General features: G+C 32.8%; 1 protein-coding gene across 1 annotated transcript in view; it reads left to right on the forward strand.

Moving 5' to 3' along the window:
- Window positions 1-1,367: 1,367 nt before the first annotated feature.
- LOC134727748 (uncharacterized) overlaps window positions 1,368-16,600 on the forward strand; it is a 61,829-nt gene continuing 46,596 nt past the window's right edge. The window contains exons 1-7 of the mRNA XM_063592135.1: window positions 1,368-1,395; window positions 4,700-4,749; window positions 9,901-10,033; window positions 11,063-11,123; window positions 11,702-11,805; window positions 13,682-13,714; window positions 15,515-15,772. Coding sequence (XP_063448205.1) covers window positions 1,368-1,395; window positions 4,700-4,749; window positions 9,901-10,033; window positions 11,063-11,123; window positions 11,702-11,805; window positions 13,682-13,714; window positions 15,515-15,772 — 667 coding nt within the window. The remainder of the gene's footprint in view (window positions 1,396-4,699; window positions 4,750-9,900; window positions 10,034-11,062; window positions 11,124-11,701; window positions 11,806-13,681; window positions 13,715-15,514; window positions 15,773-16,600) is intronic.

A 16,600-nucleotide genomic window follows, 5' to 3' on the forward strand; every position in this document is an offset into this window, starting at 1 on the left:
TCTATTCCAGTACATGAAAAACAATCTACAATGTCCTTTTTAAATGCCGTCATGTCGACCTCTTTACACCTTCTCAAAGAAATATCCTTCCGCATCCTTTGGTTTCTGGCATGTAAGCGTTGCATGAACAGAAAAATGGTCACACGCTAGGTTACCTTGTGCATCACTGATGTTAGGACGCTGAACGTTTGGAACTCCGTTTAATATCTGACTGTCTTTGTTCGTAATAATAAGGTCGTTCGTGTGTGGCATCTTTGACATGTTGTGTAAGGTTACGATCCTTAAGGCTCTGATGGAAACGTAATGCGTCTGGATCGCTGAGATTATCTAGGTGGAAATTGAAATCTCCGATGAAAAGAACGTTATGCGCAGGTACAAGAATAGCATTTTGATCAAGGTATGATTCCCATTCCTCAAAGAAAACAGTATTGCGAAAACCATTAGATTTGGATGGTGGGGGTCTGTATATTACACACAGACGAATATTGAGATCTCCAGAATGTACAGAGAACTCCATATGCTCAAAGTGAGTAAAATGTTTTTCATGGACGTTCAATCGTTTTATGCCAATACCCCCTTTGAATAAAAGTGCTATTCCACCGCCTCGACGATTACTACGACTGTGATGAATTATGCTGTACCCAGATAGAACTAGGTCTTGAATAACACCTTCATCAACGTCAGATCCAAGCCACGATTCCGTGATAGACAGAATATCTAAATCATGAGAAGTCACAAAATCACAAATGGCAAGAGCCTTGTTTTTGACAGATCTGCAGTTTAGAGTTGCAAACAACATATTACTTTTAGGATTAGTTCTGTTATTGGGAATGATATTTACTGATGCAAGAGTTATTGGGCGATCAGAGGTTCTTCCTGTGTATGCCCCAACAGGTCTGTGACCTACACATGTCATGATATTACTTGTTGACTCTGTATCAGTCGGTGTGCTTACTTTTATACGATTAGAGTCACAGCTGTTTAGATTTACGATGTTATTCAAGTTTATGCCACTTTGACAATATTTATTTACCTTGAAATATCTATTGCCTGTCAGAGCTGTAATGTGTCGTATCATACGCGTTCCTGCCCGTGTACCTCGTCTGGTCCGACGTGACGATGTGGCGAGTAACGTTCGTCCTAAACAGCTTAATGGCTGAGTGATCACTGATGTTATTGTATTTAACAATGTCATGATTAATTATCAAGCTGAATCACAATAAATGTTTTTCAAAATCCACAATTAAGTTCATAGGTAGTAATAGATTGTAACACTGCAAAAAGTTTCATTAGTTTGCGTTGTTTATTCACACAAATTTCAATAATAAATTCACTGTAATGGGAGCAGCTACTAAGCGCTAACCACCATGCCACTAGCTCTCAGTATCTGTGAAGGTTAGCCCAAGCTTATAATTTTTTTTTATTAAGCTTCAAATGTCGACCCATTTCTTTCTTTCAATTTTCAAGTGAACGATTCGGTTGAAAGATGTTTATGCACCTTCTTCCTTCGTAATCCCGTCCTGTTTAGTAGGACTCGGATGAGACCGTTAATAAACTTTACCTATTTTTATGCTAGTCTATTTCATTTCCCTTATAATTATTCTAAAATACATTTCATCTGTTCAGACCACACCAACTTAAAACATACAGTTAAACTCGAATCGTATCTCTCTCTGTTCGCTTTAGTAAATACTTTTTTTCAGATATATTAAAATAGGAAACATTGTTTACTGTATACATATCATTCAAAATATACCTGTGTCCCCTGCGAACAAAGTTTGCTTTTTCGTTACGTATGTTCAGACATAAGACAAGTGTAAACTCTCGCACCTGGAATACGTTATTTCATCCCAGGTATAGATTACCTTAGCCGTATTTGGCACAACTTTTTGGAATTTTGGATGCTGAATGCTCTTCAACTTGGTACTAATTTGGCTTTATAAATATTTTGATATGAGCGTCACTGATGAGTCTTATGTAGACGAAACGCGCGTCTGGCATACTAGATTATAATCCTGGTACCTTTGATAACTATAGATTTGAACTAAACGGAAAAAGGATGATAAACACAATTTTACAACAACCAAGTTTAGGTGTATTACGTACATCAAAATATATGATGTTTGTTGAATTGACAAATTACATGGTCAACGGGAGATAACAATGAACATTTTTTTGAAATTTTAAGGTATGTTACGTAATTACGTACGTCAGAAACCTAAAATTCTCTAATATAACTTAAAAAAATTATATAGTTGACAATTCATAACATATGTATAGCTGGCTAACGGAAAAAGTTTATACTGTAAACAGGGAAATTTTCGCGGTAGTTTTATTCTCGCTATTTTCGCGGTCAGAAGTGAAACGCGAAAATAAAACAACCGCGAAAATATCAAATAAAACTCATTTAATTACGTTTACATTTACAAATTGTTACTTGGAAGGAGAGTTGCATCATTGGCACCCATACCACATCTTCGTATATCTATGTATATGAATAGAATATCTATAGGACTACTGTATAACACTGATTTCAAAGACGAAACATATATAATTTAAATTATAATTGTATCTCTAAACGAAAAGCAATGTCATGTCTTTAAACTCAAATCAGTTATTTCACTGAAGCGAACATTACGGATATAATTTGGTAAACAAGACTCATCACATGTATGTTAATGACACCTGTCAATCAGTAATAAAGGCATCACCTCTGTCGTTGAATGTACTACTAAGATTGATCAGATCAAAAGGTCAATTAATTAGCATTAAGCCTGACAGGTTTTTTTATTTTAATTCATTCCTAATAAGGGTTACTGTTTTATTATTGTGAATGTGTTTTTACGAGCATTGAAACATGCCAAACTTTTAATGTACTTTAACATTAATGAACCGAAAACAAAAGATTTTTGATTGATTTTATCATATGATTCAAGATATATGTAAAGCTGTTCACTTTCCAAATCATTTATGAAAATATTTATCTAGGCCACTGGGAAATCAGTAATTCAAAACGATGCGAATTTGGATCGTGCAAGTAAATCGCGAAATAAGACAGCGTGAAAATTTCCCGGTTTACAGTATATGAAAAATAAAAAAAAAGCTTTCACCTATAATTTACCTGCACAAGCGGCGCAAATTAAAGACAAAATGCGCAAGTGAAAGAAAAAGGAAATGCAGATCGGCGCAAGTGCAAAAAAAAACGGGTTTAAAATCTATATTTCATTATGTTATTAGTACGGAAGTCAAAGATAGTGTAGTATCTTTTGTGTACATTCGTGTTTATTTTCCAATAGATATCAGTGCGACGCTTAATTCCACTTTTCTTGAAAGACGTAGTTTTAAGCGTACACCATGTTGAAATCCGTGCAAAATAGGAAATTTTTCATGGCTGGAACCAACGTCATTGAGCTTTTATGTCGTTACCAAGTTGTGCGAGTTGATGCGCATAAACAATAGGCTGTATGGTCTTTCATATCACCTTTCAAATTAAAAAAACAACCAAAAAGAAGCTGCACAGGAATATTTAAAAGAAATACACGGTTAAGTGCCAAAATTTCTTATCAGCATTCGATTTTTCCTTGATGGTTGCACGTGCTTGATGAAGCAAGTTTTTCCGCGGGAATAACAACTACATGTTATTTTTAAAATATTTATAAGCGTGTTAAAGTTAAATTGTTTAGAATATATATTAAAAATTATCAAAGGTACCAGGATTACAATTTAATACGGTACAGTATCTTATTTGGTATGAACCCCTATTGTTCTTTGTCACTTTTCTCATGTAGTCAGCACTTGTATGTTGACATGAAATATTATCTATATGTTAACTGTTACAAACCAATATTTCGAATACTAAAGATTTTCTACCCAGAAATGGTTAACGATAGCTGCATTTGGAAAAATCTTTCGAAATTTGAGTCTCAATGCTCTTCAAATACTCACTTTATTTGGAATTTTAGCTTTATTCGAGCGTCAATATTGGTATTTAGTAGAAATATGGCTTACATAATTGAAATCCTAATATCGGTGATTAATTAATTTCTTCAGTTGAGATTTTTGACGTTATGTTCTGAATTATTAATAGCTTTATTTCACGTTTAAAAAAAAATGATAACATTCAATTTGTACATTTAAAAAAAAAATAATGTATACATTGATTTTGTATGCTTTATATACAGATCTTTGTACATATTGGCAAATCCCTGTGATAGCGTAACATCAAGTACCCAGACTTAGGGTTATTTGTTAAAATTCGGTGACATAAACAAAATAAATATTAAGAATTTATATTGAATATGCCTAATTTTGTAAATGACAGATGAGATTCACATTTATCCATTTCAGTACAAGTATTGTAAACTGCATGCGATTTTTAGTTTTGGATATAACTTCGTGACTTAAATTCAAAACATGTATATCTATAACTATTGTTTTGAAACAAAATTTCAACAAAAGTGTACAAAATAGGTAAGCTTTGGAGCGTGAAAAAGATATGATATAGTTATTGTCTTTATAAAGGGAGCATTCATGAATAAGCTTACTTTGACAATATCATACTAAGACTAGTAACAACGAAATGTAATCAATATTCCGTACTTTGTAAAGTTGAAACACAAAACCTAAAATAGGAAATGATTTTTCAATAGTATTGTTTTTTGAAAATCATGAAAAAAATGTATTGTCTTATCGCTTACAGGTATTAAATTAGAAAGAAGTTCAAGTCAGGGAGAAGACAATTCCTCAGAGGTAAGTCAATATTTATTTGCTATACAGGAGTTATAAACAATAAAAACACAATATAAGTAAGGGAACATTGATATTAAAAAAGGTTATAGGATATATGAATAAAGGCAACAGTAGTATTCCGTTGTTCAAATTTGTAAAACTTTTATAAAAGGCTGTAAATGCAACAAAGTATATATACACATGGAAAAAAGTATTGCAACATTATGATTTTTTCAAACGTCAACATTCAGCCTCTTATTTTGGATGGAATATGATAAAAGTTTTGTCAAATAATATTGAAACGTATTTAATGTAAACATTGACTTTAAAACGAACAAAAAATGTATATAAAAAAAAGGTTTTATCTAACCAAAATTTTTATAACAAAATAAAGTGTTTTTGTACAAAACAAAAATGCATTTTACAACTTTAACAGTAGTCGAACTTTACAATGTCAGACTTTTCAAAATTAATCTTTAGATGATTGTTCACATCATGGTTGATCGCTATACGCCAAAGAACTTTGTGCGCAACCTCCATTCAAACGGATAACCTCCTCTTGTCGTCTTCTGATTCCTGCCATAAGTCGACTAATTTGTTGCTGAGGTAGAAGCAACCATTCCTGACGAAGGGTATTTTTTATTTCATCACGTGTTTGATAGTTATCAAAAGTACCAGGATTATAATTTTATACGCCAGACGCGCGTTTCGTCTACATAAGACTCATCAGTGACGCTCAGATCAAAATAGTTAAAAAGCCGAATAAATACAAAGTTGAAGAGCATTGAGGATCCAAAATTCCAAAAAGTTGTGCCAAATACGGCTAAGGTTATCTACTCCTGGGGTAAGAAAATCCTTAGTTTTTCGAAAAATTCAAAGTTTTGTAAACAGAAAATTTACAAAAATGACCATATAATTGATATTCATGTCAACACCGAAGTGCTGACTACTGGGCTGGTGATACCCTCGGGGACGAAACGTCCACCAGCAGTGGCATCGACCCAGTGGTGTAAATAGTTATCAAAAGTACCAGGATTATAATTTTATACGCCAGACGCGCGTTTCGTCTACATAAGACTCATCAGTTTGAACTCGGGTGTATTTCATGCACTTTACGCCCAATAGTGTCCCATATATGCTTCCTCCATTGAAACTGGGAGATATTCCAAATTAGAAGTTCATCAAAGAATTTGTGATAAATGCGATTTAAATAAAGTGGAAGATGAACTTCATTTTCTTATAGAATGCCCTGTATACTCTAAGGATAGAGATATGTTATTTGATCTGATATTTAAAGAATGTAAAAAATTTTACTCCTTGGATAAGGTCAATAAATTTATTTGGCTTTTAAACTGTGAGTCTATTAATATTTTAAAACAACTTGGCTATTTCTTATCAAAACACCTGCCTTGAGTAAACATTTATAATATAACACTGGGATACTGTAAGTAATATTTAAAATGTCTAACTTTTTAAAGCATACTGTTTTGTTGTTTTGCTTTATTGTATTTGTAATTGTTTGTAACTATATATTGTCATGAATGTATATGCACTATGCCCCTTGTGGGTACCTCTTATGGAAATAAAAGATATTCTATTCTATTCTATGCTCTATATGGTTCAAATCCGGGCTACGATTGGCCCAAGGAAGATAAAGCGTATTCCATTGGAACAATGGATCTTCCTCCACGATGCTAATTTCAAACTTTTGCGAGCTCTGCAATACATTGGATACGGGCAACTGTGTGTCTGTTCGTAGGCAAAGGTCATCGAAATGGTCTTATCGCTAGATAACTAGTAGCGATGAGCCGATCTCGAACATTTCTTGTTTAAAGGCTCATGTTTGGTCATCACTCTCTTTTTATGATTGTATTGTTTGCAGTTTCCTTCAGACCAACCTGCATTACGCTTGATTTTCCCTAGCAGATGTTATAGGGGGTATTCTTGATCTCGGAAGGTCTTTAACATCCTTTGCTGCCTGATTTTTATTCTCAAAACGACTTATAGTGGAATGGTGATAACAAAAAATACGTGCAATTATCACAGCAACATACCTGCTTCTCTCATGCTGATAATCTGTCATCTTGCTGCAGTTACGAGTTGTTGAGGACCCATCATAAGGTGTCAATCACAAACTTTATAAACTTGGTTGTTTAAAGTGTTTAAAACAATGAGAATGAAAACATCTGTTTTGTTGTTCAAGGGTACAGTTTCTGCATGTGCACATTAGAACTTATCGAGTTGATAAAACTCATGTGACATTCAAATAATTGTTAACTAGTTCAATTTCAACTTATTAAATCACAAAAAAAAAAGCATGTTTTTTATAATTTGAATTTGAATTTTGTGTTGCAATACTTTTTTCCATGTGTATATATAAATACGAAGATGTGGTATGATCCCAAATGAGTAAAGTATCCATAAAATTTATTCAATCAAATGTTTTATTGCATGTATATTTTTCAGACATGGGACATTGGCTTTTGTTTCTGGTTATAGTTTACTGTCATATGATACAAGGTAATGGAATTTATTATCGTATGTCTATTATATAGCAACAAGAGTTCACATGCTCAAATGTCTCGCCTTCTTTACTTATTAGTTATGTCTTGACAATTCTAAATATAAAGCTTTACTACAATAACATTAACGGTACCAATTTTCCTGCACCAGATGCTCATTTCGACAATACACGTCTCTTCAGTGATGCTCGTGGCCAAAATATTAAAAATCCAAAGCTTATATAAAAGATGAAGAGCTATAATCCAAAAGGTCCAAAAAGTATTGTCAAATCCATGAAAGGAATGAGAGCTTTGCATCAGGAAGATACAGTTCTTAATTTATAATAGTTTCTAACATTTTGTTACAGCAAATTTTAATAACCCCAAAAAAATCCGTATTTTCATGCCAGTACCGAAGTACTGGCTACTGGGCTGTTGATACCCTCGGGGACTAACAGTCCACAGCAGAGGCGTCGACCCAGTGGTAGTAATAACATTAACGGTACCAATTATCCTGCACCAGATGCGCATTTCGACAATACATGTCTCTTCAGTGATGCTCGTGGCCAAAATATTTAAAATCCAAAGCTTATATAAAAGATAAAGAGCTATAATCCAAAAGGTCCAAAAAGTATTGCCAAATCCGTGAAAGGAATGGGAGCTATGCATGAGGGAGATACATTCCTTAATTTCTAATAATTTCTAATATTTTGTTACAGCAAGTTTTAATAACCCCAAACAATCCGTCTTTCATGCCAGTACCAAAGTACTGGCTACTGGGCTGTTGATACCCTTTGGGGAGTAACAGTCCACCAGCAGAGGCATCGACCCAGTGGTAGTGATAACATTAACGGTACCAATTTTCCTGCACCAGATGCGTATTTCGACAATACAAGTCTCGTCAGCGATGCTCGTGCACAACCATCACACACACTTAACATGATCCAAGGAAATATGGTCAAGGTCATATAAACCAAACAAAGAATACGTGTACACCTTACAATTATTTAATACACTAAAAAAAGTTGACCTTTTGCTTAAAGTTCAAGAAAAACAGACCAAAACACAAAAACTTAACACTGCACATTGAACCGTGAAAATGAGGTCAATGTCAAATAAAACCTGCAAGACTATCATCATAAAATATTTCAAACACCAAATATAGTTGATATAATGCATACAGTATTAGAAAAAGAGATCACAACTCAAAAACTTAACTTTGACCACTGAACCACGAAAATGAATCCAAGCTCACATAACACCTACCAGCTAGACATGTACACCTTACATGCATTCCATTCACCAAATATAGTTAACCTATTGCAAACAGTAAAAGAAAAACAGACCAAAACACAAAAAAATAACTATAACCACTGAACCCTGAAAATGAGGCCAGGGTCAGCTGACAGCTGTCAGTTGGACATGCACACCTAACAGTCCTTCCATACACCAAATATACAAGACCTATTGTTTATATATATCTAAAATATGGACTTGACCACCAAAACTTAACCTCACTGACACATAAAATGAGGTCGCGGTCAAGTGAAAGTGATCTTACGTGCATGAGAACCTTGCAAGGTACGCACATACCGAATATAGCTATCCTATTACTCATAATAAGAGAGAAATCAACATTACAAAACATCGTAACTTTTTTTGAAGAAGTCAATGAACCATGAAATTGAGGTCAGGGTCAAATGAAATGTGTCAAACGAACTTCGTAACATGAGGCATTCATATACAAAGAATGAAGCATCCAGGTCTTCCAAATTCTAAAATTAAAGCTTTTAAAAAGTTAACTAAAGCCGCCGCCGCCACCGCCGGACCACTATCTTTATGTCGAGCTTTCTGCTACAAAAGTCGCAGGCTCGACAAAAATCAAGCATCTTTATAAATGAAAGTCAAAAACGTTCACAAACAATTTGGAAATAATGCAAAAACAAGAGCAAACTCAATTGTCTTATGTCTAGATTTGTACACACACACACACACACACACACGCACACTAATTTTACTTAACTCTCTGCTGTCGCTAAAGAACACAAATCCAAAACGAATGAACCATTAACATAATTCTTTATGTTGGGGTGGTTTTTTTATTCTGGTTAATGTTCAATGTTTCTAATGGCTGTGGATATTGAATATCAATCTTCCTGTGTTTTATTGTGTCCGAAACCTTTTTTAATTGCTGGACCTAAATGTGTCACCATAGCTTAGTAATAATTATCATTTTCAATTTGAAGTGAGCTCTGGAAGATACCTCCACCAGCAGTGGAATCGACCTAGGGCTTAGGAATAAAATAATCATAGATACTAGAATTGAAATTTATTATTCGATAAATTTATCAGTTGTGAGATGTAAATGTCCTTTTGCCGTTTACAATATTGTCTAGACCTAACATCTCAGTGGTCATGGTAAATGGCATACTTAGCTTTGTTTCGGTGATATTTATCGATTTTGACTTGCAATGAGGAATATTTGTCTCAATCTGTTTTTGTCAATAGCGTAGCTCAAAATAAGAATTTGTGTATTAAAAAGTAAAATCACAAAAATACTTAAATCAGAGGAAAATCAATTCGGAAAGTCCTTAATCAAATGGCAAAATCAAATGAGAAAACACATCAAAAACGAATGGACAAGGATTATCATATTCCTGACTTGGTACAGGCATTTTCAAATGTAGAAAACGGTGTATTAAAGAATTGCAATAATCACCCATTAGCATTAAAATTTGAACCTTACACGAGTGGACTTCTGTTCAGAATTGACTGCCCATTTGCTAGATCCAGTATTGCAGGAGGTGAGCTATTTAAGCTTATCTAGTCCATTGAAAATAAATAACAAAAGATCCATTTTCAATCCTTTTTACGCTTAGCTGTAAATAAGAAAATTGTATGTCATCGTCACACTAAATTAATACCACATACATTTACATTTATTCTATATATATACCCACTGATAAATCATTAAGAAGGAAAACATTTTCAGGTATTTTGGAATGGACAATTACTAGAAAGGCTACAGATTACGGACAAAACGTCACACTATTTTGCAATGTTTCAAACTGCTGTTCACAGTATTCAGGGTGGGATAGGTGGACTCCTGAACAAAACACGCTATTCATAGATGTCAAAACAGCACGACCTAATAGAAAGTATGACGGAATGGTTGTGAGTGGTGGGTACACCTTAATCATACAAAATCTAACAAAACAAGACCTTAATATTTCGTATTCCTGCGTGTATGGCGGGACATTAGGAGATAAAAAGATTCTATTGGAGCAAGATGTTTTCACATGTAAGTATTATAAAAATGTGGTTAAATAAATTGTGTTAGATATGCTATAAATGGAAAATAAAGATACGGACAGATGTGAATACGATTGCTTAATACAACAAAAGTTTGTAGATTTTTATGCGCATTGAATTCGAAATTGAAGGGGGGAATTACATATTTAACTGCAACAATGCATATTTTGGCAAATTTTGTCCCGTCCATGATAAAAAGGCTAAAATATTTGAAAGACCATGACACAGTTTGAGATTTGAAGAACTGATAAAACAACAGGTTAAGCAAATATCAGGATAAGGAATCACTTTTCCATTATGGAGTTTTAAAGTCATTTCCAAATTAAGCATTAATAGAATAATTTTAGAAGACCTGACAACAGTATTAAAACGACACCCTTTAAGAATAAGTTCAGTCAAAGGAGAAACTAGCTTGTATGGATGTTTTAAAGATAAAATTCACATTATTCATAAACAACATTGCCGTAATGAAAGATGTATCTTAACATGCTTTATACGTTAAATAATTTATTTGCTTTCAGACATTAGTACTACCCAACCAAATGCTTCAAACGATGACGGCAGATTTTCCGGAGGTGAAATGTAAGCAAGAAAAATATATTTACATTTATCCGAATTGTAATGCATATCATATCTATATCACTGCTAGCAATATTTGATTGAAATAATTTGTTCGTCATTTAATTGTTCAATTAAAACTTTATCGACCTTGTTGCTCAATGAATTTTCCAACTTAGTAGTTTGAAAACTCATCCCTTCCTTCCCCAAACAATCCTGAGACTCTTTAACCTTCATGATACAAACTAAGTTCTAGATATCTAGTTTATACAGACAGGCATAATAGATAAATAAAATTGGAAATTTATATTTCCAAGCATTACATATGTCTTTGGACCACTCGTTCAACTAAATATATATCTTTTATATTTAATCTCGCCGTAATCTTATTAAGCCTGTTTTCTTGCCTCGATACAAACGGAACGTAAAGCACACCCCAAAATTGTTCATAATATATCCTGTAAAGTAAGTGTCGTTGAGTATTATATGCTTTCAGGGGAAGTAAAAATCTGCGTCGTTTTTTTTTGCAATCAAAGACTTAAGACATAGTATATCGTTAACGGAACAATTTTATGACAATGATTTTTTTAAATCAATTTCAGTACTGGTATTATTGTTGGAGTTACAGCTCTACTTGCAGTTGTGTTTTCTGTTTTCTTGTTTTGGAGACGGAGGAAAAAAAAGAAAAGAAACATCCAAATTCCAGGTTATTAGAAATACCTCACAGTAAATTAAAAATGAACTTACAATCAATATATTAGGATACAACTATTTGATTTCACTATAAGGGAAGGGGGGATTTTATTTGAATGTAGTATCAATTTACCAGTGCTAGTATGGTATATATACGTCGCAAGCATTTATTTACATCCAACTTGTTTACACAACAAATTCAAGCAGTCAAATTGCAAAAGAAAAGAATGCAATTGTGATCACCAATGTATTTGATAAATAAAAGCAAAGGTATAAAATTTCATGTAAAAAAATATGTTTGGCACCAATATGATGTATGAGAAAACTTGGATTTTTCAACCAAAAAATGCGGAAGAGACAACATTCCAACTAGAAAATAGCAAGAAATAAACAGAAAACGCCATGCCTGAAAAGAAACAGACCAACAGAGACATAATAGTCCACAAAATAACAACATTCAAAAGAATGAATATTTGTAGCAAAATACTAATACATCTTTAAAGTTTCTATCAGATTTAGGATTTTCTCATATATATGATTGATCTTCACTGAAGAAATATCAATTGCCGAAATATAATCGGTACTAATGATGATAGCACAATTATGGATGTTAATTTCATGGTAAAAATAAAAAAAATAGATTTCCCAATTCAATGCATATCAATTATAGTATTAGTTTTTGTATAAAGAAAAAAGCATGTGATATTATTGCCAACACGACAACTATCCATTTGAGGCCAAATGACGTAGTTGTACACGTATCTATTATATATATCAAGTATTAAGATTTATTGAATGGGGCGTATATCAAATTTGCCAAACCAATGACATACTTACAAGTTTCTTTCAAGGTAACAACAGGCTTGAAGACATTTAACACTACCTATACTTGCTTTTATAACAATGATCTGACAAAAAGATTTGCATACTTCCATATGCTGCCTGCTTGACATTAGTTTAAAAACAACCTGGTCAATTAGCTATTTTGATAAATAGAACTTTTGCACTAATTAATTTTTTATAATTAAAAAACAACTACTTAGCGGGTTTGTAATAACATGAGCAAAACGAAGGGCGCTACATTTGGAGCAGGATTTGCTTATACTTTCGGAGCACCTGAGATTAACCCCAGTTTTTGTTGGGTTCGTGTTCCTTAGTTTCTTTAATTTTCTATGTTGTGTCTTGCGTTCTATTGTTTGTCTGTTTGACTTTTTCTGTTTTAGCCATGGTGTTGTTAGTTTATTTACGACATATGAGTTTGAATGTCCCTCTGGTATCATTCGTCCTTCTTTAAAGGTTTTCCTGTGTTTTCTGGTGTATTCATGAGTACCAATACCAATAACCAAGTTTACTCTGAAACGGCACCTTAGAGCATGTGAAACGAAATATACTTTGCATGATGATAGTTGTTTATTGCAAACAGTGACTGTGAAAATAGCAAACGGGAAATTATAAATCATTTTTCGTGATCAAAACATACACAATGACGTCAAAAGAAAACAAAATAAAGATAAAAACAGCGCTAACAAAACGCTACACAGAAAGCACCGAAAATAAGCAGCACGAACTAAAACAATGACCGGGGTAACACAAGGATCTATGAAAGTGTATGCAGTACTGGATGTTACATTGGACTAAAAACATCGAACAAATAATAGAAAATTCAAATATAAATCACAACTAAAGCTTGACAGCCAAGATGGGAAATAAAATAAAGTTTTTCTAGACTCAAATATTATATTCAGAAAGAAGTGTTGACAGGAAACACTCACGCTCTGTAACACATTCTTGTAATATCTTTAAATTAGTTGATGATTTGAGTTTATAACTTTCTGGTATTACCTCAAATCATTTTTGTATTTAAAAAATAACTTTTTCAAACATTTCAGTTCCAATTGAAGAAGTGCCACTACTCAGTGAAGGTAAGCGATTCCTTTGTTTGAGTTAGAACTAGTCGAAGTTTTCTTTAATATATATATTCATTGAATTATTCATATATTCGAAAGTATATAGCAATCAATAAAATAATGATCAAGTACGAAAAACGAGTTGATGTTATCTTTCCAAAGAGTTTATAATAAAAAAAGTAATGAATTTTTTTGAAAGAAGTACATGAAAGAAAAACATAAATCCAATTGATATGAGGTTGATCTCTAAGAGTGAATGTATTAAAAACTAGATACAATTGAAGAAAAGTCTACAGAAATAAAAGCCCTCAAACAGAATAGAAGTCGGCTATGTTTAGGTCCATTTTATCATACTTACTAGTAGGTACCCCTGTATTTTACTTAATACCTAAACATCCCAGACTTTCAAATGTTCAGATTTGAGCGATAATGGTAAAGGTAAATCCAGACATTCCTCAGTAACTTGAAATTTATGACAATTGTAAAATTATTAAGTTAGTTCAAAACTGTAATTGTCATAGTATTTCTCAAAGATTATCACATGTCGCTGACTGTACCCCAATTTTCGACATTTTTATCAAAAATTTAAAAAAAAAATGTTTTTCTGTTTATTTCCATCTGATGATTTAAGCCTTTAACTGATTTTGTATAGTTTATTCTTATGTTGAACTGTTGCAACACTGTCCCATGTTAGGGGAGAGTTTGGTCACCCCGAAATATATTTTACCCTGCCACATTCCATATTGCCTGTACCAAGTCAGGAGCCTGTATTGCAGTTGTTATCCTCTGTTGCTGTTAGTTGGGTTTTGTTCATTACATTGTTCATAAATGATGTCGTTAGTTTTCTCGTTTGAGCTTTTTTTTACATATGTCATTTCGGGCTCTTTTATACCTGACTAGGCGGTATGGGATTTGATCCTTACAATGTCCTGTAGTATTTAATTTCTGTGTCATTTGGTTTCTTGTGTAGGGTTGTCTTATTGGTATTCACACCACATGTTCTTTTTTTTAAAAATAAAATCTAGTTTTATAGCTACATAATTTCCCTCTTGTATGGCAGTTGTTATAAAACCACTATTCACAGCAATTTCAAGCTTAGATGGGTACTTTTTCTTAAGTTCAAATAAAAGTGGCAGTTATTTCATTTTAAAACTGTACCTTGACTTGTTCTGAAAGGTTTAACATACCTTCAACTGCATATTAGAACGTACTGGTACTAGGAAGTTTAATGGTACAAAAACAGGTACTTCTAGATCTGATCTCAACGACAGGGCAAATGTGCCCTCCAATCAAAATGTCATATAGTTCTTTATTATTAAAAAGAAATTTTCAACAATGGTTCTACAGTAATTCCAAGTCCCAAGGATCATTTGTTTGTTTTTTCTCTATCGATTTCTGAAATTCGAACAGCGGTATGCTACTGTTGCCTTTATTCATCCCTTCGTAAATTTTACGGACGCCATCACGAGTTGGTTGACCTTTATGAAATAATCGTTTCACAGATGATATCGGATATGTTCTTTGTGTCGTAACTACAATCCCTTTTCTTTTTACTAATGTGACTTACCGAAATTAGACTATTTATCGGATTTGTACTAACATAAGCATCTTTATCATATATAATCATATACTATTATGTAGATATCCTGTTTGTCTTTTTATTTTTAGCCATGTCATTGTCATTTTTTTTTATCTATGAGTTTGACTATAAGTAAACAAAGCAATCGATACGTACAGGGGATTACATTTATTTCTTTATAGATTATCATGGCATGATACATGTTATATATCTTAATTATTTTTTTGTCTTTACAGCTTATTTTCTCAAAGACCCTTCTGATATTGAATGCAAAGAAGGAGAAGAAGCAATTTTTACGTTTCAAATTTGTTCTAACAGTCCTTCTTTAATCGTTTTGAAAGATGGCAAGGATATAACGAGAAATGATAATTACAAAATGTCAAGTGAAGGTACACACCATGTAATGAAACTCATGAACACAAAATATACTGACGCAGGAGAATATAGTGTGCACGTTGGACAATCTTACCGAAAAGTCCGGCTAAATATCAAAGGTATTTAATAAATAAGCTCATCATAGATTCCATGCATCAAACTTTTATTCTAGAAGCGCGAATCGTGTAAAAAAGACAAATCAGCGATGCTTGATCAAATAGATAACGGAGTGTTTGGACATTCAGATTCCAACCAAAATTAAGAAAGGTTTTGCCATAACACAATATAGATTAGTTTTCCTGGGGTAAAATATTCTTAGTATTTCGAACAACTTAAAATATTCAAATTGTCTACAATTAAAACAATATCTATATATAAAAAAAAACATTTTCTTGATTCAATCCTCGACGGAGGAGCAAACCGCAACCTGCAGTGGCATTGACTTAGTGGTTGTGAATAACTCATCATAGAAACCAGGCTAACATTCAGGTACGATTGACAAGAATTGCGTCTTAAAACGCTAATCAATAACTCTGTAAAAAATAAGTTTTTGTTAAAGGAGGATTAGCTGTAAAATTGAAGTTCTCCGATTCGACTTAAATTCGCATATTTGACTTATAACATATTAAAGCATATTTCAAAATTATAAAAGTCTAAAAAAACAATTTACAAAATTCGTTGTATACATGTATTCTTTCAATCTTTTAGTACAGCAAAAAAGTTCAAATAACATGCTTTTTGTTCTGTGTAAAACAAGCAACACATTTTCACAAAATTTTCTTAAATCAATAATAGACTATGTTTTTTTTAGTTAAATGTATTCAGATTGGTCCACTTCACCCGTATTGAAAAAATGAAAAAAAAATTATTTAAAAACGGTGATTTGTCTGGGTGGAATTCTACAATTTCAAGTTTAGATAGCTACATTTTCTTAAATTGAAATAAAG

This window comes from Mytilus trossulus, chromosome 8 (assembly GCF_036588685.1).
Source record: "Mytilus trossulus isolate FHL-02 chromosome 8, PNRI_Mtr1.1.1.hap1, whole genome shotgun sequence".
Classification (NCBI taxonomy): Eukaryota; Metazoa; Mollusca; class Bivalvia; order Mytilida; family Mytilidae; genus Mytilus; species Mytilus trossulus.